The 18909-nt window shown below is 33.9% G+C and overlaps 9 protein-coding genes across 9 annotated transcripts; 5 read left to right on the top strand and 4 right to left on the bottom strand.

Moving 5' to 3' along the window:
• The first annotated feature begins 12 nt into the window (after positions 1–12).
• BX664DRAFT_12834 (uncharacterized protein) lies at positions 13–3919 on the top strand. Its single transcript, XM_051539795.1, has 10 exons — positions 13–543; positions 672–1058; positions 1134–1855; positions 1918–1943; positions 2009–2130; positions 2224–2329; positions 2391–2650; positions 2712–2844; positions 2939–3049; positions 3115–3919. Exons 1-10 carry the CDS (start codon positions 51–53, stop codon positions 3851–3853), a joined length of 3099 nt encoding a protein of 1032 aa, XP_051404664.1. The 5' UTR covers positions 13–50; the 3' UTR covers positions 3854–3919.
• A 26-nt stretch (positions 3920–3945) lies between these two features.
• On the top strand, positions 3946–5241 carry BX664DRAFT_320357 (WD repeat domain-containing protein 83-like protein). Its single transcript, XM_051543107.1, has 4 exons — positions 3946–4241; positions 4299–4453; positions 4547–4741; positions 4819–5241. The coding sequence occupies exons 1-4, from the start codon at positions 4045–4047 to the stop codon at positions 5160–5162; spliced, it is 891 nt and encodes a 296-aa protein (XP_051404663.1). The 5' UTR covers positions 3946–4044; the 3' UTR covers positions 5163–5241.
• Positions 5242–5511: 270 nt separating this feature from the next.
• BX664DRAFT_320354 (uncharacterized protein) lies at positions 5512–6354 on the top strand (the record flags this gene model as incomplete). The annotated part of the gene is made up of 2 exons (XM_051543106.1): positions 5512–5760; positions 5840–6354. Coding segments are annotated over exons 1-2 (368 nt in total), but the record flags the coding sequence as incomplete, so codon positions are not given.
• Positions 6355–6536: 182 nt separating this feature from the next.
• BX664DRAFT_377192 (uncharacterized protein) lies at positions 6537–8255 on the top strand (the record flags this gene model as incomplete). The annotated part of the gene is made up of 4 exons (XM_051548757.1): positions 6537–6782; positions 7035–7406; positions 7459–7486; positions 7563–8255. The coding sequence occupies 4 exons, from the start codon at positions 6537–6539 to the stop codon at positions 8099–8101; spliced, it is 1185 nt and encodes a 394-aa protein (XP_051404661.1). The 3' UTR covers positions 8102–8255.
• Positions 8256–8567: 312 nt separating this feature from the next.
• On the bottom strand, positions 8568–9599 carry BX664DRAFT_381695 (uncharacterized protein). The gene is made up of 3 exons (XM_051548990.1): positions 9484–9599; positions 8959–9405; positions 8568–8887 (listed from the first exon to the last, which is right to left on the bottom strand). The coding sequence occupies exons 1-3, from the start codon at positions 9592–9594 to the stop codon at positions 8831–8833; spliced, it is 615 nt and encodes a 204-aa protein (XP_051404660.1). The 5' UTR covers positions 9595–9599; the 3' UTR covers positions 8568–8830.
• Positions 9600–9766: 167 nt separating this feature from the next.
• On the top strand, positions 9767–11839 carry BX664DRAFT_320350 (uncharacterized protein). The gene is made up of 7 exons (XM_051543105.1): positions 9767–9882; positions 9964–10164; positions 10249–10456; positions 10552–10752; positions 10848–10927; positions 11001–11089; positions 11147–11839. The coding sequence occupies exons 2-7, from the start codon at positions 9967–9969 to the stop codon at positions 11793–11795; spliced, it is 1425 nt and encodes a 474-aa protein (XP_051404659.1). The 5' UTR covers positions 9767–9882; positions 9964–9966; the 3' UTR covers positions 11796–11839.
• A 350-nt stretch (positions 11840–12189) lies between these two features.
• Positions 12190–12730, bottom strand: BX664DRAFT_354560 (uncharacterized protein; the record flags this gene model as incomplete). Its single annotated transcript, XM_051547751.1, has 2 exons — positions 12190–12230; positions 12460–12730. The coding sequence occupies 2 exons, from the start codon at positions 12728–12730 to the stop codon at positions 12190–12192; spliced, it is 312 nt and encodes a 103-aa protein (XP_051404658.1).
• A 2817-nt stretch (positions 12731–15547) lies between these two features.
• On the bottom strand, positions 15548–17469 carry BX664DRAFT_320346 (tRNA-guanine(15) transglycosylase-like protein). Its single transcript, XM_051543104.1, has 7 exons — positions 17200–17469; positions 16758–17091; positions 16607–16703; positions 16413–16529; positions 16267–16315; positions 15920–16159; positions 15548–15823 (listed from the first exon to the last, which is right to left on the bottom strand). Exons 1-7 carry the CDS (start codon positions 17421–17423, stop codon positions 15622–15624), a joined length of 1263 nt encoding a protein of 420 aa, XP_051404657.1. The 5' UTR covers positions 17424–17469; the 3' UTR covers positions 15548–15621.
• A 165-nt stretch (positions 17470–17634) lies between these two features.
• On the bottom strand, positions 17635–18905 carry BX664DRAFT_381692 (uncharacterized protein; the record flags this gene model as incomplete). Its single annotated transcript, XM_051548989.1, has 2 exons — positions 17635–17901; positions 17961–18905. The coding sequence occupies 2 exons, from the start codon at positions 18903–18905 to the stop codon at positions 17635–17637; spliced, it is 1212 nt and encodes a 403-aa protein (XP_051404656.1).
• Positions 18906–18909: the final 4 nt, after the last annotated feature.

Raw genomic sequence — 18909 nt, 5'->3', positions numbered from 1 at the left:
TTTTTCTCATTTTTTTTCCTTTCCACCTTTTTCTTTTTTTATTATTATTCATGGAAGACCTGAAAGAAAAAGATCATTTTCCTCTCTCAGGTTCTTCTGACCAGTTGGAAATAGGTTCTATTTTATTCATATCCCCTACTATTATACTCTCTTTTATTATCCTCTTTTCACTTGGCCGCTTGCTTCATACTCGCGCTTCCCCTTGGATTGACATTGACGTTCAAGCAACAAGATCAAGATCATGGACAGCATTCACCAAACTGATTATTGTTCTTTGTATCGGTGTGAACTTGACATTTTTGATTGATGCTAGTAGCATGATTGCACGAGTAATGGAAACTTCGGTATGGATATCAAAACTATTAATTTTTTATGAAGCTGCTTCATTCATGGCATGGATGGTGTGCCTTTGGACTTTATTGGATGAATTATACAAATTTGGTCAAATCTATTGGATTCAATATATCTTTTGGTGTGTCGCCTTATTAACAGAAACAAGTGTAGGTTGGTTATGGGCTCTTAGCATCAAACATCCTAAACCAGGTATAAAAAAATAAAAAAAAAATAAAAAATAAAATACAATAACAAAAGTGAAACAATAAGGAGTTGACTTATTGTTGTTAGACAACAATAGTAATATTTATTGACTCTCCCCCTTTTTTTTTTGATAGATACATCATTCACTATTTATGATCAATTTCTCTTGGGTGTATTTATCACAAGATATGTTTTAGAATGTCTTCTCTTTGTATTTTCTATAATACATATGTTTTCACAAACATCGTCATCAGCAGAAACTACTCCTTTATTAAATTCAACAAATCATTCGGATTATGGCTCAGCTCCAACAATCACTACTACAACAAATGAAAAACCGAAGAGTACATTCTCGGATTTCTTTAAGAAGATGGGAGATTTGATGCCTTTTATTTGGCCTCACAACAATTGGCGTTTACAAGCTTTAGTGATTCTTAGTTTTGGTTTAATGGTACTTGGATTATTTATCAATGCTCAAACGCCGTTCCAACTTGGTTATGTTGTAGATCATATTGGCAAAGGTAAAAGAAATGACAAAAAAAAAAAAAAAAAGATCAGAAAAAATAACTTTTTTTTTTTTTTTTTTTATTATTCAGGCAAGTTTGCTTGGGCAGCTGTATTGATTTATATGGGATTCAAATTTTTACAAGGCGGATCAGGTTTGATTCAATGTGTACAAAACTTTTTATGGGTGCCAGTGAACCAATATACTACCAGAGAAATCTCCATCAAATTATTCGAACATCTTCATTTGCTCTCTCTGAATTTTCATCTCAACCGCAAGACTGGTGAAGTGCTTCGTGTCATGGATCGTGGTACAAGTAGTGTGGTGCAATTGTTATCTCAGATTTTATTCCAAATTGTTCCCGCTATTGCTAATATCTTGGTTGCTGTAGTCCTCTTTACCATCACCTTCTCACCTGCCTATGGTGCTATCGTGTTCGTCACCATGTCTCTCTACCTTTATGTTACTATTACCATGACCGAATGGCGTACCAAGTTTAGGCGTTCTATGATTGAACTGGACAATGCGGCTCGTACAAAATCTGTCGATTCATTACTCAATTTTGAAACTGTGAAATACTATGGTAACTCTGACTATGAAATCAATAGATACCGAGATGCTATTGTGGAATACCAAAAGGCTGATTGGCAATCCTCTGTTTCTCTCAATATTTTGAATTTGGCTCAAAATACTGTCATTACTGCTGGTCTCTTTGTTGGTTGCATGTTATTTGCTTGGGAAGTCTCACTTGGTCGTCTAACAGCCGGTGATTTTGTCATATTCAATGTTTACATGATGCAATTATATTCACCTGTATGTTTTTTTTTTTTAACTTTATCATCTTGTTTTACTTATCTTTTTTTTTTTTCCTTTAGTTACATTGGTTTGGTACTTATTATAGGTAGTATACAATGTAAGAAAATAGTAATCCATATATACTTACGTTTCTTTTTACTTTTTCTTTAGAATGATTCAAACAAACTTTATTGACATGGAGAAGATGTTGGACTTATTTAAAGAAGAACAAACTGTCAAGGATATTCCAGGTGCACCTGATATCGTTATTAAGGAAGGAAACATTGTATTCGGTAAAAAAAAAAAAAAAATAAAATAAAAAGAATATTTATTTGCTTGAAACAAAGTAGAATCTGATGGGGTTTTTATATTTTGTACTACACTAGATAATGTCACATTTACGTATGACAATCGTCAAACCGCATTGAATGGTGTCTCCTTTACTGCTCCTGCTGGATCTACTGTTGCTCTTGTTGGACCGTCGGGTTCTGGGTAATATATTTCTTTTCATATTCTTCATTATTGTTTATTAATGAAATTATTTTTCATTTAGAAAATCAACCATCATGCGACTTTTATTTCGCTTTTATGATCCTACTACTGGTACTATTTCCATTGATGGTCAAAACATTCGGAATGTCAAACAAGCTTCCCTTCGACGAAATATTGGCGTGGTACCCCAAGATTGTGTTCTTTTCAATGATACTATCATGTATAACCTTCAATATGGTGATATTCATGCTAGCAAAGAGGATGTTTATGAAGCAGCCAAGGCAGCTCAAATCCATGATAAGATCTTGTCATTCCCTGATGGTAATAATTCGCCAAAGAATGCATCGTCAATCAAAATCTGGCTAATTTTTCCTTTTTTTAGGCTATGAAACAAAAGTGGGCGAACGTGGACTTCGATTAAGTACTGGAGAGAAACAACGTGTGGCTATTGGACGAACCATTCTAAAGAATCCACCTATTATTTTATTGGATGAAGCTACTAGCTCTTTGGATACGTAAGTTGATAAAAAAAAAGAGGAAAGAAAGCTTTCGTCGTTAAAAAAGAATGCTCATATGAATTTTTCTTTTTTATTTTGAAACACATTTTAGTTTGACTGAACGACAAATTCAACTCGCTTTATCCAATGTCACAAAGGATCGTACAACGGTTGTGATTGCTCATCGATTGTCTACTATCGTTAATGCTGATTTGATTCTCGTGTAAGTAATCTATAATATAATGAAAGAATCATTGTTGACATTTTCTTTCTTTTTTCGATTTCTAGTATCAAGGATGGTCGTGTGGTGGAATCTGGAACTCACGATGAATTATTGAAACAAGGCGCAAGTTCTGCTGATCAGCCAGGCGTCTATTGGGAAATGTGGCAGAAACAACTTCGCGAAGATAATGACACTGATTCAACGTCTACCATTGGTGACTTGAAAACGAAAATTAACAAGGATGATGACACATTACTGACAAGCAATGAGACCGCGAAACTTGCACATCAAGTAGAAGAAACCATCCTGGATCCTATCACACCTTCAAAACAACAACAACAACAACAACAACAACAACAACAAGAGGAACAACAACGAGAAATGGAGACAGTATTAGAACAAGGTGACTCTGATCAGGCGCAGTCTACTACCATCACTCACTCGTTGGATGATATTCCAGCAACTACTAATGATTATACTATGATTACCCAACAACAACCACAACAACAACAAGAAGAAGAATTGCGAGCGAAATTACCACCTCTAGATATCCCATCCAAGATAAATGATACTACTACAGGTGATGATTTGGTTTCTTCACCTGTCGATGAAAATACTACACTTCAAAACGATCAAACAACAAACCCAGTATCGACTTCACCAACCAATAGTGCTCCCAAACAAGATCAACAACAAACTCAATCATCACAGCAATCTCAACAAGGAAACAACAAAAGCAAGTCGCGATCGAAAAATAACAAAAAGAAGAAGAGAAAGAGCGGTCGAAACAGTACTACCTTTTAATTGATTAGTATAGATTTAGTTTTTTTTTTTTTTTTTGTATGCAACTATAAAAGAAAATAAAAAAAATCTGGGTTTTAAAAATAAGTAGATTGGTTGTCTGTTTTTTTCTCTCACTTTCTTCTTCTTTACTTTAGTAGATTCATCTATTTGTACATATTATATATATATACCTTGTCATTGTACATGTTATCATGTCTTCTTATCCAACACAATGTACTCGAACAATAACAGGACATAAGGGCCCCATCAATGCTCTTCGATACAACACTTCTGGACAATATTGTTTATCTGGGGGGAAAGATCGTAGTGTTCGGTTATGGAATCCAACTTCAGGATTACATTTACATTCATATGAAGGTCATGGTCGAGAAGTACTTGGATTATCAGTGTAAGATTTATTCATATGTACATTGGTATATATCTTATAACTTTTATTTTTAATTAGATCTCAAGATAATGCCAGAATAGCCAGTTGTGGGGCAGATAAAGCCGTGATACTTTGGGATGTCAGTAGTGGTAGTCTTTTAAGAAGATTTACAAGTCATTGGGAACGTGTAAACGCTGTGGATTTTAATCAAGAAGGAACTGTACTTGTTAGTGGTAAAAAAAAAGATTTTTCTTTTTATCATTTCATTTTCTTAATCTTATTTTTTCATTTTTTTTTTCATTTTTTTTTCATTTTTTTTTTTTTAGGTTCATTTGATGCCACTATAAGGATTTGGGACTGTCGATCATCCAATCTTCAAGCAATCCAGGTGATTGAAGGATGTAAAGATAGTATTATGTCACTTCAGGTCAAGGACAAGGAAATCATTACTGGTTGTGCGGATGGAAAATTACGAAGATTTGATATAAGACAAGGACAATTATATGAGGATTATATAGGATGTAAGATTTTTTTTTTTTTTGAAGGAAAAATGAATTATTACTATATTTAATTTTAATTTTTTTTTTCTTTTTGATAGCACCAATCACATCAAGCAAGATTTCTGGTGATGGTAATTGTATCCTTATAAATACAATGGATGATACCATTCGATTGATGGACAAGACAAATGGTCAATTATTAAATTCATTCAAAGGACATCGACAACAGAAATATAAGATTGAATCAGCGCTCACGTACGATGATGCTCATGTTATCAGCGGATCAGAAGATGGTCATATCTATATTTGGAATGTATTGGAAGGGAATTTGATGCGTACATTGGATTCACATTCTGGAACCATTTCTACACTGGACTGTCATCCTTCAAAGGGTGTGCTGATATCTGGAGGTGATGATGGGATGATTCGATTATGGGAATAGTTTTTTTTTTATTATAATAATTATTTTTAGAATGTTTATAGAATTGTGAAATAAAAGATATATCTTTCAACCTTGTCTATTTGTTTTATCTTTTTGTTTACTTTTTTTTCTCTCTCTTTGTTATTTAGGTTAAACTTTGATCACTGTTTGAAAGGTAAATGTTTTTTTTTTAAACTTTAGCCATCATTCAAAAAAGGCGCGTTGTTATTGTAAGAAAAGGGGGGAGGCAAACTCACGTTATTGTTCCCCCGACACTTTAAAGTGTCTTGTGCTGTGGTGATGTTACATGTTTCGTGTTTCCACTTTTCGTTTTTCTTTTAAATGAGGTCAAAATAGGATGAAAATAAAACATTTTCTTTTCTTTATAGATCTATCAATATATACCTATTTAATTATTTTTTTTTCATTGTCTTTATTATTCCTTTTTACTTATGTATCATCATCATCATCGCTTGGACACATTGGACACTTATTCATGTCGACAACCTCTCACCCAAACAGATCATGATGATAAGAACAATACTCATTCAAGACTAAAACAAGTTGTTCTGTATAAGACTGAGATTTGTCGAAACTGGGCAGAGTTAGGTCATTGCAGGTAATTCATAAAAGAATAAAATTTATTGAAATAGATGATGATATAACCTTTTTTTTTTTTTTTTTTTTTTGAATGATAGGTACGGAATCAAATGTCGATATGCTCATGGGGATGCAGAACTTCGACAAGCACCTCGTCATACGTTATATAAAACTAAGATTTGTCGGGCTTATCATGATCAAGGGGAATGTCCTTATGGTATCCGATGTACGTTTATTCATGATGATAATCAAAAAATTCAACCAGCCAAATCTATAGAGGAAGAAGAGGATTACTATAGCAACCATCATCACAGAAAACCACTATCACCTTCCTCATCTTCTTCATGCTGTAGTAGTACCGTGAGTGATGATAGTTGTACTCATCCAAATATGATCAATAATCGTCCAACGCCTGAAACGCTTCTTCCTTTTTCTGCAATGATGAACGATCATCAGACCAAACTGCCCATGATGATGCTGATTGTGCCACCAGTAATAAGCCATCGAGATCTTAAATACATATACCCTTATTTACACTTACATAATCATCAGTATTACATTGTATGATAATAAAAATGTTTTTCATGGCGGGCATCCAACCGTTATTATGATATTCTTTTTGACCAAATGAGCTGATTGGAAAAAAAAAAGTTCCTCCAAACCCTTGTTTAATCAGGAAAAAAAAAAGGGTTTTCTATTTTTTTTTTTTCACTCTTTTTTTTTCTTCTTTTATTGATAAAACAGAAAGGATTTATCTATTACAGATGTTATAAATAGATATATACATACATAGAAATGACAGACAATAAATTATACAAGATCATCAACGCAAAATTACTCAAACATCATCAACTAGTAGAAAACGAATATTTATGGTTTCAAAATGGTCAGATTGTAGATGCCGAACAAGTGTTCTTTGAACAAAGAAAAGAACCGGATGAAATCATTGATGCACAAGGTTGTATTGTAGCGCCCGGATTTTTGGATCTTCAGATCAATGGTTCTTATGGTATTGATTTTGCTGATCATGAAGGCTCTATAGTCAAGTTACAAATCAATATCGATACCGTGGCAAAAGGATTACTTCAATCAGGTTGTGTTGGCTTCTGTCCAACCGTGGTAACTTCGGAACCCGCCGTTTATAGTAAGGTAAGCTAAAAAAAAAAAAAATAGAAACCATTTTTTTTTTTCGTTTTCTTTTTCTTTTTTTCTTTTTTTCTTTCTTTTCTTTTTTTTTTTTTTTTTTTATTACTATTGTTACTTATCATTTGATTATCCTCCTCCATTCCTTAGGTTCTTCCTTTATTACGACGTCGAGCTGGTAATGCAAAGACGAACTCTGAAATCTTGGGCGCTCACGTTGAAGGACCATTCATTTCTGAAGAAAAGAAAGGTGCCCACGATGTTAATGCTATTCGGACCGCGTCAAGAGGTATATTGGATTTCGAAGAAGCATATGGATCTGAATTAAAACGAGGTGGCGAATCTATATCTATCATCACACTGGCACCTGAAGTGGATGGTGTTCTGGATGTCATACCAAAGCTTATAGAACGTGGAATCACTGTTTCTCTTGGTCATTCGGCGGCTCATATTAAGGCGGCAGAAGCTGGCGTTGCTCAAGGTGCTTGTCTCATGACTCATTTGTTTAATGCTATGTTACCCGTAAGTTCCATTGTATTATTATGGAATGTACATTCACTTTTTTTTTTCCTAGTTCCATCAACGTGATCCTGGTATGGTGGGTACGTACAAAATAAATAACATAGTATTCTTTATTTCATTTATTCATTCTTTTTTTCTTCTTTTCTCTATTGTTAGGTATCTTGGGTGCTACTGATTTGCCTGTACCAAAACAACCTGATAGACATCCTTTACCATCTCTCACCAGTGCTAATCATCAACAATCGGATCCACGACCCTTCTATGGTATTATTTGCGACGGTATCCATGTGCATCCCAATTCTGTACGCATCGCCTACTATTCTCATCCTCGAGGTTGTGTCTTGGTGACAGATGCATTATCAGCAGCAGGACTTCCTCATGGTATTTATCAACTTGGTGGTCAAGATGTGGAAGTGCGTCATGGTGGAGCATATATCAAAGGAACAGATACTTTGGCAGGTAGTACGGTGACGATCGACCAGTGTGTGCGCAACTTTTGGAAATTCACAAGATGTTCTCGAGTAGAAGCTTTAGAAGCAGCTACACTTCACCCAGCACAAAGTTTGGGCATACAAGATCGTAAAGGGACATTGAATCCAGGTGCGGATGCTGACTTTGTGTTTTTGGATGATGATTTGAATTTGAAACAAGTCTATGTGCGTGGTGAACAAGTGATCTTGGCCAGGTCTCCCTAGTTAGATTATTGTATCATATATTGCCTAGTTTAGTCATATATATATTTATGCATATTTTCCATTCCGTTTAGTCATACATTGTATACATCCATCGTTTTATTATTGTTCTAAAAAAATAAAGCGTTATATATATTCATTTTGTTACAGGTACTTTAAATCTATATTTCCATATAGTTGATTTCCAGTCAAATCAATTTTTTTTTCTGGTTGATGTGGTCTTTGGATTTGGATGATGATTCGTTATTATGAAGTTCAGGTATTTTATCGTTCAATTTCATTTTTCTTGGTTGAGTAGTATTTTCATTCTGATGATCATCATCTTTGTTTGTCATGTTACTACTACAATGTTTGCTTATATTTTGTAAAGGAGGAACGGCTATATCATTATTGTTTATCTCTTTTTGGTCCAATATAATGTTGATTTGAACAAAAATAAAAAAACTACATATATAAAATTTTTTTTATTGACAAAATAGAGCAAGGCATTTGATTATATAATTACAAAGATAGTATGATCATGTGCATATTTGAAGAAACAAAAAGAAAAAAAAAATATGAAACAGTAAATCTAGACTAAAAAAAGAAAATGATACAAAAGAAAAAACTATACGAAGGAAATGTAATGAGGACTAAGTACAAAAAAAAAGTTGGGAACGTAGAAGAGAGTAGAAGAAAATAAAAAAAAAAAATATAAAAACAAAAGGATATCATTATCGTTCATAGGATTTGTCACCATAAATCACCAAAGCCACCATGATGTTCTTCTTCCAATATGATTTGAGGATTCTATAAGTAGAAGGAAAGAACGGAGTATTAATATCCAAATGTAGTATAATTTTCTATTCTATTGATTTTACCTGACAAATTTCCCATTCTGTCAAAAGACTATAATCCTTGATTGTACCTGTTTCCAACATGTTGACTAACTCTTCCATCATAGGTTCACTATCATCTTGATGATATACATGACTGGTGGATAATACAGATGATCTACGACGTTGTACTAGCTGTGAAGTATCCAATGATGACCGTCGTCTTTGTCTCTGTACATCTAATCGTTGTTGTTCTTTTTGTTGCATTCTAATTACAAACGAGTCATTATAACTTTGCATTTGTCGATGGAGGTCAGCAAATGCTTCTTGTCGTAAAGTCGTCAAATAACCCAGGTCCACTGTCAAGTTGTCATTACTGTCATTGTCGTCATGTTTTGTTATATGGCTGTTGTTGTCGTCATTATTCTTGTTGTTATTATTGTTCTTGTTAAGTCGATAAGGATAATAGAGATGTTCTTGACCTGTCTTTTTCTTTTATTTTTCAAACCAGAAACACAAAACAAACATTTAGTAAGCAAGGTTTAAACAATATGCTTCTTTTAACTATACCTTCTTCGTAGTAAGGTATTTTGTAAGTTTTCGTTGTCGTTTCATTTTAGACAAGTTGGATTTCTTTATTGGTTCATTTCTATGCCTGCATATTGGAGATGAGTATTTCATGATAGAAATGTCAAAGTGAAAAAAGAAAGGGGAACGCGAAAAAAAAGGGCGATTTCCCCGTTTTGGATTTGAGAAATTCAAAAAAAAGTCACATGCGCGACAGTTAGGCATCATCTAAAAATCAAATAAAGAGAAAAGAGTTTCCTTTTTTTTTTTCTCATACACTTCTTCAATTATCCACCCCTCTTACCCTTTCTCTTTTTTTTTTATTTTTTATTAAAAACATCACATCATCTTATACCGTACAATTCGATATCATATTAAACAACTAATTTTATAATTTAAAAGGTAAGAATCTTCCATTTTTCTTTTTTGTTCGGAAACAAAATCAATATACTAACACTTTTTCCTTTTTCTTTTTTTAAAAAGTTCATGGGTACTCCTGCAGACTTTGACGATGAAGAATTCGGTTTTCGTTTTAAACGCTTTGTAAGATCTCCTTTATCGACAAGTCATATTGTCAATTCTAATGATGAAAACTATCACAACAAAACCAACAACAACGCAAAACAAAAAGGGAAAAGTGTTGAAAAAAGGGGTCCAATTCAACTACAAACTCCAGAAGAAAGGGTAAAACAAAAAAAAAAAAGGAAAAAGATGATAGTAAAACATTAATACTAAGATAACTTTTTCTTTTTGTTTTGCTTTTGATAGAATCCCTTTACACTCTCTCCATTATCACCATATACATCCTCCAGTATACTTGAACAAAAACAATCTCAACGCTCTATTGATATTTATACCCTATCTCCTGAACCAACTGAACCTCAAAACTATGTAACAATCGACTCTACTCCAAGTCCAATATCATCTCCAGAACGTATTAGTAACAACATTACACCATCGGGTGGAGACGTTATTAGTAAGTAGAACTGATCATTAATTATTATTATTATTATTATGATTGTACTAAAGTCTATATCTTTTCTTCCTCTCACTCACTCATTTTATAACTAGTCCTCTCATCACCATCCAAAGAAATCCCTACTTCAGAATATTATACATCCATAGAATCCGATTTACCCAACACTGAACGTATGCGACAGTTACTATTGGCGGGTTTACGATATCAAACCAAGCAACAATACTCTTCTATTCAAATAGCTGATGATGATGATGATCAGACTGAACAACAACGAATTATGGTCCAAAATGAACGTAAGATTTTAGTCAAGAACATTTTTTTCCCTACAAACTATATGTCCTTTAATATTCTTTCTATGTTTTTTTTTCACTTCATATGATCTTGTTAGTTCGGAATATCCACCTTCAAGTCATCTCCAAATTGGCTAATGGCGATATGGATCCGTATCGAAATCAACAATCAGCTGAAGTAAGAAGGAAAGGAAGAGATATTTTGTGCATCGCAGCTGATCCACTGTCTTTCTTTTTTCTTCTATTTCTAGAAATCATCTTTCTTTGCCTATGCCGAACGTCACCGCAGAAACGAATACAACAGGGATCGGATAAGAAAAGCGAAACTTTTGATTGCAAAGTAAGTTGGAAAAAACAAAAGAAAGATTCAAAAAAATTCATGACTTTATTATTTTAGGTTGAAGGAAGATAGTCAAGCACGACGACAAGCAACAGGAAGGATATACGAATACCACGCATTAGCGACGGATTCATGCCCGGAAACTGACAAGAAAGTCCATCTTGGAGCATGTGAAGACTATCTGGATAATCTTTATGATGATCAGCGACTTTTTTACGAATCTTATGGATTAAGGAATGATGATGATACCGACTCCACTTCTTCAATAAACTTTACACCATCGCTACAACAACTATTATTACGGACTAGCTATGATGTGGCAGAGTTACGACAACAGCTCAACATTGCTTACGAGTATCAGAAACAAACCGGTGTTTTTACTGATCGATTGCTACGGGCCATTGCGACACGACTGAAAAGAAGCACACTCTGTTTACCGACTATTCCCAGCAATACAGGTAGCACAGTGGTCTCGAATAATGAAGATAAAGACCAGATCTCAACCTTACCATCATCATCATTATCAGCATCACCATCATCATCATTATCAATATCAAAACGAGATATGGATTTACTACAAGATGATTACATGGAACAACGCATTAAGAAACGACGACTATTGCTGGGGGACAAGGATGATTCTGACATGGATGCCAAAAGGAATTTTGAATTTTTACGACTCTTATCCAAACAATTATCTCAATAAATGTTATCTATTATATTGATCATATTAACGAATGATGTATCTTTTCTCTCTCTCTATACTTATTTGTCTCGTTTTTTCTTTCCTTTTTTTTTTTTTTTTTTTTTTTTTTTTTTTTTATCGTGAATGGAATGCAGTGTTGAACGTACATGTGATAGAGCTCCACTGGATAGCAACGGGATGTGATTACGGAATAGCATCTTTTTGACGGTCTTCATACAGGACTGATTGGCATGTCTCTCATTTGACTCTTATTATTCATGGTGAGTCTTTATAACGAGTTTAGATGTAGTCTTTTTGAATTATCTGTGATGACTCTTTCTTCTAGAGAAATGTTTTTGGCACGGACTTTTTTTTTTTTTAATTTCATCCATGCTGAAGAAAAGGGATGCAAGCTTTAACATTCTGATAGTCCAGTATTATAGTCTAAACTGATTTCTATAAAGACTCATATAAGATCATTGCTACTGTATTCCAGAATGATGACAGTTGACGACGATGGGAGAAAATCATTATAATGATGAGGAAATATAAATGGCTTTATTGAAAACGAATATAAAGAAATAACATTTTATGCTACTGACATGAATATTAACTGTCAGTAGAAGGATCGTTATAATATACATTATTCTTTGATATATTTCTTTCAATTAATAACAGTCAGCACCATAGGTAAGAGGAGGAGCCCCACATTGCTGAAGGTATTTTTGCATATTGCTTTTTCCAGCTTCTGTTGTCGTATCACCAACATCACATCCATCCCATCCAATTGTTGCGGTTTGCCATTGTAACTCTGCCTTGGTACAAGCACTTTTTGCGAAGCTTTCTGATGACCATGTTGTCGGAGTACCTACATTAGCGCACCAACACCATTTAGCTTCTGCCATGAACACGAACAAGGATGATACACAAAGAGATTTGACCAAGATGGATAGCATTTTATTTTTAAATTATGATGAGAACCATTACAATTTCTCTCCCATTTATATATTTTTATTTTTTTGCAATGATCCGTTTTTCCAGAGAACGTCTTTCGCCACAAAGCCCCCTCCCCCCTTTTTTTTTTTTTTTTTTTTTACTCATCATGAGGAACAGGATTTTAAACTCTAGGTTCTGATGATCCAAGGTCATTTAATAAAAAATATTTACATTAACCCCAGCGATCACCGCTTTGCATGAATAAATATGATAGGGAAAAAGAGCGCTCCATAATTCCTTTACGCCAAATGACGATAGGTGACGATATTGGTGCCTATTTTTTTAAATTTATTCTATAAATGCAACACTAAAGCTATAAAATGACATTAGCTAAATTTCAAGAAAATGGTTTGTTCTATAATGTATTCGAATTTGGCGCAATGATGATGATCTCTAAGAAAGAAAGGCTAATGTTTGCTTGCCGCTTGCATGCAGCATGGAAACAAAAAAAAAAAAAAGAGATCGGACGTCCTTAACCAAATTTTGGCTGTAAAAAACGATCGTCAAGAGGTCATCATGCAACGTTTAGAAAAAGGATGACATTTTTTGGGGCCTATTGCATAAGATAAGCGATAAAATAAGATTAGACGATGTTGGACTACTTTTTTTTTTTTTTTTTTGAGAGGAGTCTAATGATAGTAGTCTAATTGGATGATGATCATTATTGGATGAGAGATGACTGAATTGACACTTATTTTTTAAAATGGCTCTATAAATTCGATGGTAAGATATAGATTGCTATTAAAACAATTGAAAGGGAATGATTTAATATATTTTTAGTCTAAATTTGATGCAATGATGGTGATATTTGAATGAATTACAGTAGTATAATTGGTACATGTCCACTCAAAGTGACGTTACAGTATAAAAGACGGGCATGGATCTCATTTCTCGGTATGGGCAAGGAAAAGCCAGTAATGGCAAAAAGAGCTTGAAGTTTGGAGTAAAGAAAAAAAAAAGAAAAAAAATCGGGTTGAAACTCATGGACGACAGTTTGTATCCTACTACGGGAGTAAATAGATATTTAAAATAAAACAAAGCAGAGAGTGAGATTATAGTTTTATTTGAGAAGAAAAATTAGAAAGGTCTTTTGAGTAAACATGGGCTTTTTGATGGTTGGCTTTTTGTGACAAAAAAAAGAAAAAGCAAAAAATCATGTCAAATTGTCATCAGTGGACGGACTTGAAAAAATACCTCTTTTGTGTGCGTTTTACTTTTTTTTTAATTTTTTCCTTTCTTTTTCTTTTCTCCAACACTTTTTTTTCCACATTGGGTGTCGTCTTTGTTTGCGCGATCCTTTCATGGTAAATTTTATTGGATTTGGAGCGTTTTGAAAAAGGGATTTACAAAATACATGCGGAAACCCTTTCATTTTGGATGTAGAATTTAGTACAGGTAATGACAGAAAATATTTTATATATATATATTTTTTTTATATGAGTTACTTGACCTGGATTTATTTTATTGGTGATGCGAACGGAGAGCTAACTAGACGGCAAACTTCTTTTGGTTAAGAATGGCGACTTCTTGTTAGGATCTTGGTGGTGGACGAACACTTCTGGTTGGTGCTATAATAGATAACACAAAATGGACAGATAGTAGTGGTAGTTTTATTAGTTAGCATGTGTATTACTTTTTTTTTTTTTTGAAATAAAAATTATATTTCCCACAACAATACACGTCCATGGCTTTCTTTTTTTATTTTTATGTTAATCATTACTATTGGATGAGGGATGATGATATTGGTACTTCATTCTTAATTTACTCTACAAATTGGGAGGTAAGGTATAAATTGTTACTAAGACAAGTGAAAGAGAATGATTTCATGGGTGTTCAGTCCAAATTTAATGCGATGATAATCACATCTCAGCGAGCTACAAAAGTATAAACGCGATATATATCTATCCCATTTGAAGCTAAGGTACAAAACAACGATTGATAATATTGGAGTCAGTCATAATGATGATGAGAAAATATAAATCTGACTTTATTAAGGGAGAATATAAAGACAATATATAATGCTACTAAGACTAATACTAGCTATCAGTAGAAGAGTCATTATAATATAGATCATTTTTTTATAGTCCTCTTTAATTAATAACATTGAGCACCATATCCATAAGAAGAACGTTGTAAAAGGTATCTTTGCATATTGTTTCTTCCAGCATCTGATGATGTATTACCAACATCATATCCATTCGATGAAAATGTTGCAGTTTGCTATTTTAAGTTTGCTCCGCTGCACGAATCTTTTGCAGTGTTTTCCGATGATCATGTTATCGGAGTACCTGCATTAGCGCACCAATACCATACGGCTTCCGTAGCAAACACGAACAACGATAATATACAAAGGGACTTTATCAAGATGGAGAACATGTTTGTTTTAATTAATATGAAATTCTTTGCGATTTGCCTCCTATTTATGTCTTTTTGCTTTCTGTAATGACCCACTTTTCCCAGAGAGAGCTTTTCGCCACCATTTTTTTTGTTTTGTGTCTCATCCATCATGAGAAAATGAATCTTAAGTTTGACGTTCTGATATTCCAAGACTAGTATCAATCGTAGATCTTTACCCTAATGATCGTCACTTTACAAGAATAAATGAGATGAACTTAGCAATATAAAGGAATCATCATCACCACAAGGCCAATCCTCAACAAAATATGAATTGATGATGTGACAAAGAGAACTAATATATATATATATATATATAACGTCAGAGGATAAAATATGATGGCAAATATGATGGTCCATAAAGTAAAACGAGAGTTGATATATAAAGTTAATATGCTTTTTTTTTATTCAAATGGTATGATTGTATCAATTCTATACATAAATGTTAAACTAAAGTCTATAACAGTAAGGTCCTTTTCTTCTTAATAGCGACACCAAGCGATTCTGCATCCAATTCGTCCACGTGGCCTTGTTCACCATCGACTTCCTTGGCATGATTATATTTTTCCATAAATGATTGCATGTCTTGTTGAAACCGATTTCCATCAATAGATTTCCGAATAGATTCCATGAATTGTCCCAGTTGATAAATGTTGTGTCTATAGATGTTTTACAAAAAAAAAAAAAAAAAAAAAAAGAAAAAAAAAAGAGAAAATGAGTCCCATGTTATTTTGATATGCTTTTTCCATCCTTACCCCATCAGTAAAATTGTAGCAAGCATTTCATGTGCATTCAACAAATGATGTATATAAGCTTTGGTGTGAGGAGTAGTACAAGAATAACATCCACAAGTTGGATCTAAAGGTTCAAATGTTTGTGCTAGCTTAGTATCCCACATGTTGATCGTTTTATCCACTTTGCCGTCCATTTTGGTTAAATTTTCACCAAAGTTGATTGAAATGGCTCGTCCACGTTCTGTCATCGTGTATGCGTAACTATGGAAATAAAAAAAAAGGATGTACAGATCAATATTTCTATTCTTGCTTGCCTCTTTGTTTTCCCTCAATTTTTATTTCTTCCTCTATTCTTGTTTTATTTTTACCTTCCATCAAAGAGATCCACACCATTGGCTACACCCATCAAAATGTGCTCTATAGATCCAATCAGATAGACCAGTATAATTGAATAAATATATTTGACCAGCTGATTTCCTTTATCCTTTGTTTGCTACTATTTTTTCTTACTTACCAGGAGAAGTCAATCCATATGCTAATTTTGGCTTGTTCACAGGAAGAGGTTCTAAGGAAGCTTGTAATAAAGAAGTGAAGTCATCTTTTTTCAATCCAAGAACACTGACAGTAAAGCCTAAATAAACCAAAAAAGAAAAAGTGATTTAGGAAGCTTAGTTCTCTTCCTCTTTCTATTCTTCAATTAATACTTACCTTCGACATCACGTTCCATTGTTTCTTTTGAAGATCTTTGACGTTCTTCCACACTAGTATGACCCATAACAGGAGCAAAGATGGGCGTTCCCAATTCCTACAAACAAGTTAAAATAAATAAAATGGCCAAGATCACTATTTTATAACTTACCTTTGCTTTTGGAAGACATTGATCCAACCACCGTAAAGTACGATCTACAGACCTTTTCACTCGTTTCATTTTTGCATCCTTGTCACAAATAATATCTGCCATTGCTGCATAAATATCAGGTTGATAAGTTTCCAAGACTTTACTCCATAATTCAGGTGTCACTTGACGTACACCACCATGTGTATCTACCGAGAGATATTTGTCTGTATTGAAGGTGACAGGATGGTCGTTTTGAGGATCTCGCATATCACAGAATACCAAATGATTTTCCAAGTGAGTGTATTTATGAATACCATATGGGTATTTAAGAGAAGATGGCTCTTTTTCTTCCAAACTACAGAATTGTTCATTTAAAAGAAAACAAAAAAAAAGAAAGAAATAGATCAGTACAGATATTATTACTCTTTCCTTATTTTTACTTCACAGATTCATATTCACTTACAAGTGTTCCAAGGAAAGATGACACATATCAATAGGTAAACCAGAAAGGTTATCAACAATCAAATGAGGTACAGCACCGCGAATAGTATATGTCAAACAAGCAGGAGTTTGGATAGTCTTGTTTTTCTTCACCAAGTTTAAAGCACCTCGTCTAGGATATAGTTTTGCAGCTGTAGTTGATTCATTTAGCGTGGTAAAAGTAAGTAGACTGGCCATTCTTTGCATCAATAGAATATGAATCAGTAATGGGTCAAAGTGAATAAAAAAAAAAAAAAAAAGAAAAGTGAGGAAGAAAGAGAACAAAATTGCGGGAGGTGAAAATACTTCAATCTGTCAAGTTATAGACAAATGAAGTGGCTTATGTAAAGACGGACAACAAAAGGGATTGCATTAATGACATTAAAAAAGGATTTTATTAATAAAATTTCATATATGATTAAAAATAACTATTAGTTAGTTTTTTGGCTCTTCTTTTACGTAAAGTGCCATTAGCTAATTTTTCTTGTCTGGTTACCCTCCTAGATCGAAGTTCTGTATGTCGATTACGATAAGAATCTACTGCTCGTTGTATGAGACCACGTTTACCAAAGAGTTGTTCTCGGTTTAACCAACATAGTTTCCATCCTAATTGATTACAACTTGTTTCATAATTCCATCGATTTCCATCATATTCTTCTTTTTCTACATTAGCTCTAGGATAGATCTAAAAAAAAAGAAAAGAAAAGGTTAATATGCTTTTTTTTTTTTTTGGTAAGAGCTTACAGCATTTTGTAACCGAAAATCCATTGGGACATCATCTATATCAAGATTATCCACATCTGTACGAACAGTATATTCTTTGATGAGACGATCATGTGAGTACAAAAAAGTGATGTGCTCAATCCCATTGATCATGTGCGCAATGGGTTCATGAGCGGTCAGAGAAACAACAGAGGCAACAGATGCAGCACGCCTACGAACGGATGGAACATTAGAAGAGTTATTTTTACGATAAGGTTGTTGATCCGATCGGCGACGTTGATACATTTTGTTGTTATGAAAATGAGTTCGATTGCCATTGTTATTTGTATTGATGACGAGAGGAGAGGCAGAATGGGATGAAAGAGATGCTTGTGGATCAAAAGGAGAAGTCATCATCATGGCACCAGAAGAAGGATGATGTTGCGTGGGTAATGATGGTACAGGTGCATGGACACCAAAAGCAGGTTGATTATCCACAGGAGGAGTTGGAGGCAAAAAAGAGGAGTCTTGATGATAAGGTTGGCCTCCATTCATAAGCGGAGATTGTGTTCTTGTGGAGGGTAATGAACAAGAAGGCGTTGGGGGTAATTGTTGAATGTGACTGATCCATGATTGCTCTTGTTGTTGTTCTGGAGGTTGTGATTGTTGTGACAATGGATGATGGCTATTTTTAGCCAGATCGGCCAATGGATCTGAAAAACGTTGATCCGAAGAATCAATTGACCATAAAGAAGGATCCAATAGAGTAGATAAATCCAAATCATCACGCATATTCCAACAAGTATTAGCATCTATGGATTCATTGCTGTTTGGAAAGCTTGATCCAGAATTGAAAACATCAATTGGTAGTGTTGATGCATCACTGTTGATTATCCCTGCGGATGGACTTTGATTTTCTTCCAATGGGAATATGCCTGAATTTCTGGGTTTAGTGGTGTTGCTATTTACAACTGTTACTGCTTTCATGTTT

The sequence above is a fragment of the Halteromyces radiatus genome (genome assembly GCF_025201355.1).
Source record: "Halteromyces radiatus strain CBS 162.75 chromosome Unknown BX664scaffold_1, whole genome shotgun sequence".
NCBI lineage: Eukaryota > Fungi > Mucoromycota > Mucoromycetes > Mucorales > Cunninghamellaceae > Halteromyces > Halteromyces radiatus.
Note: the sequence above shows the minus strand (reverse complement) of the source record. Positions and strands in the feature narration are given on the sequence as shown.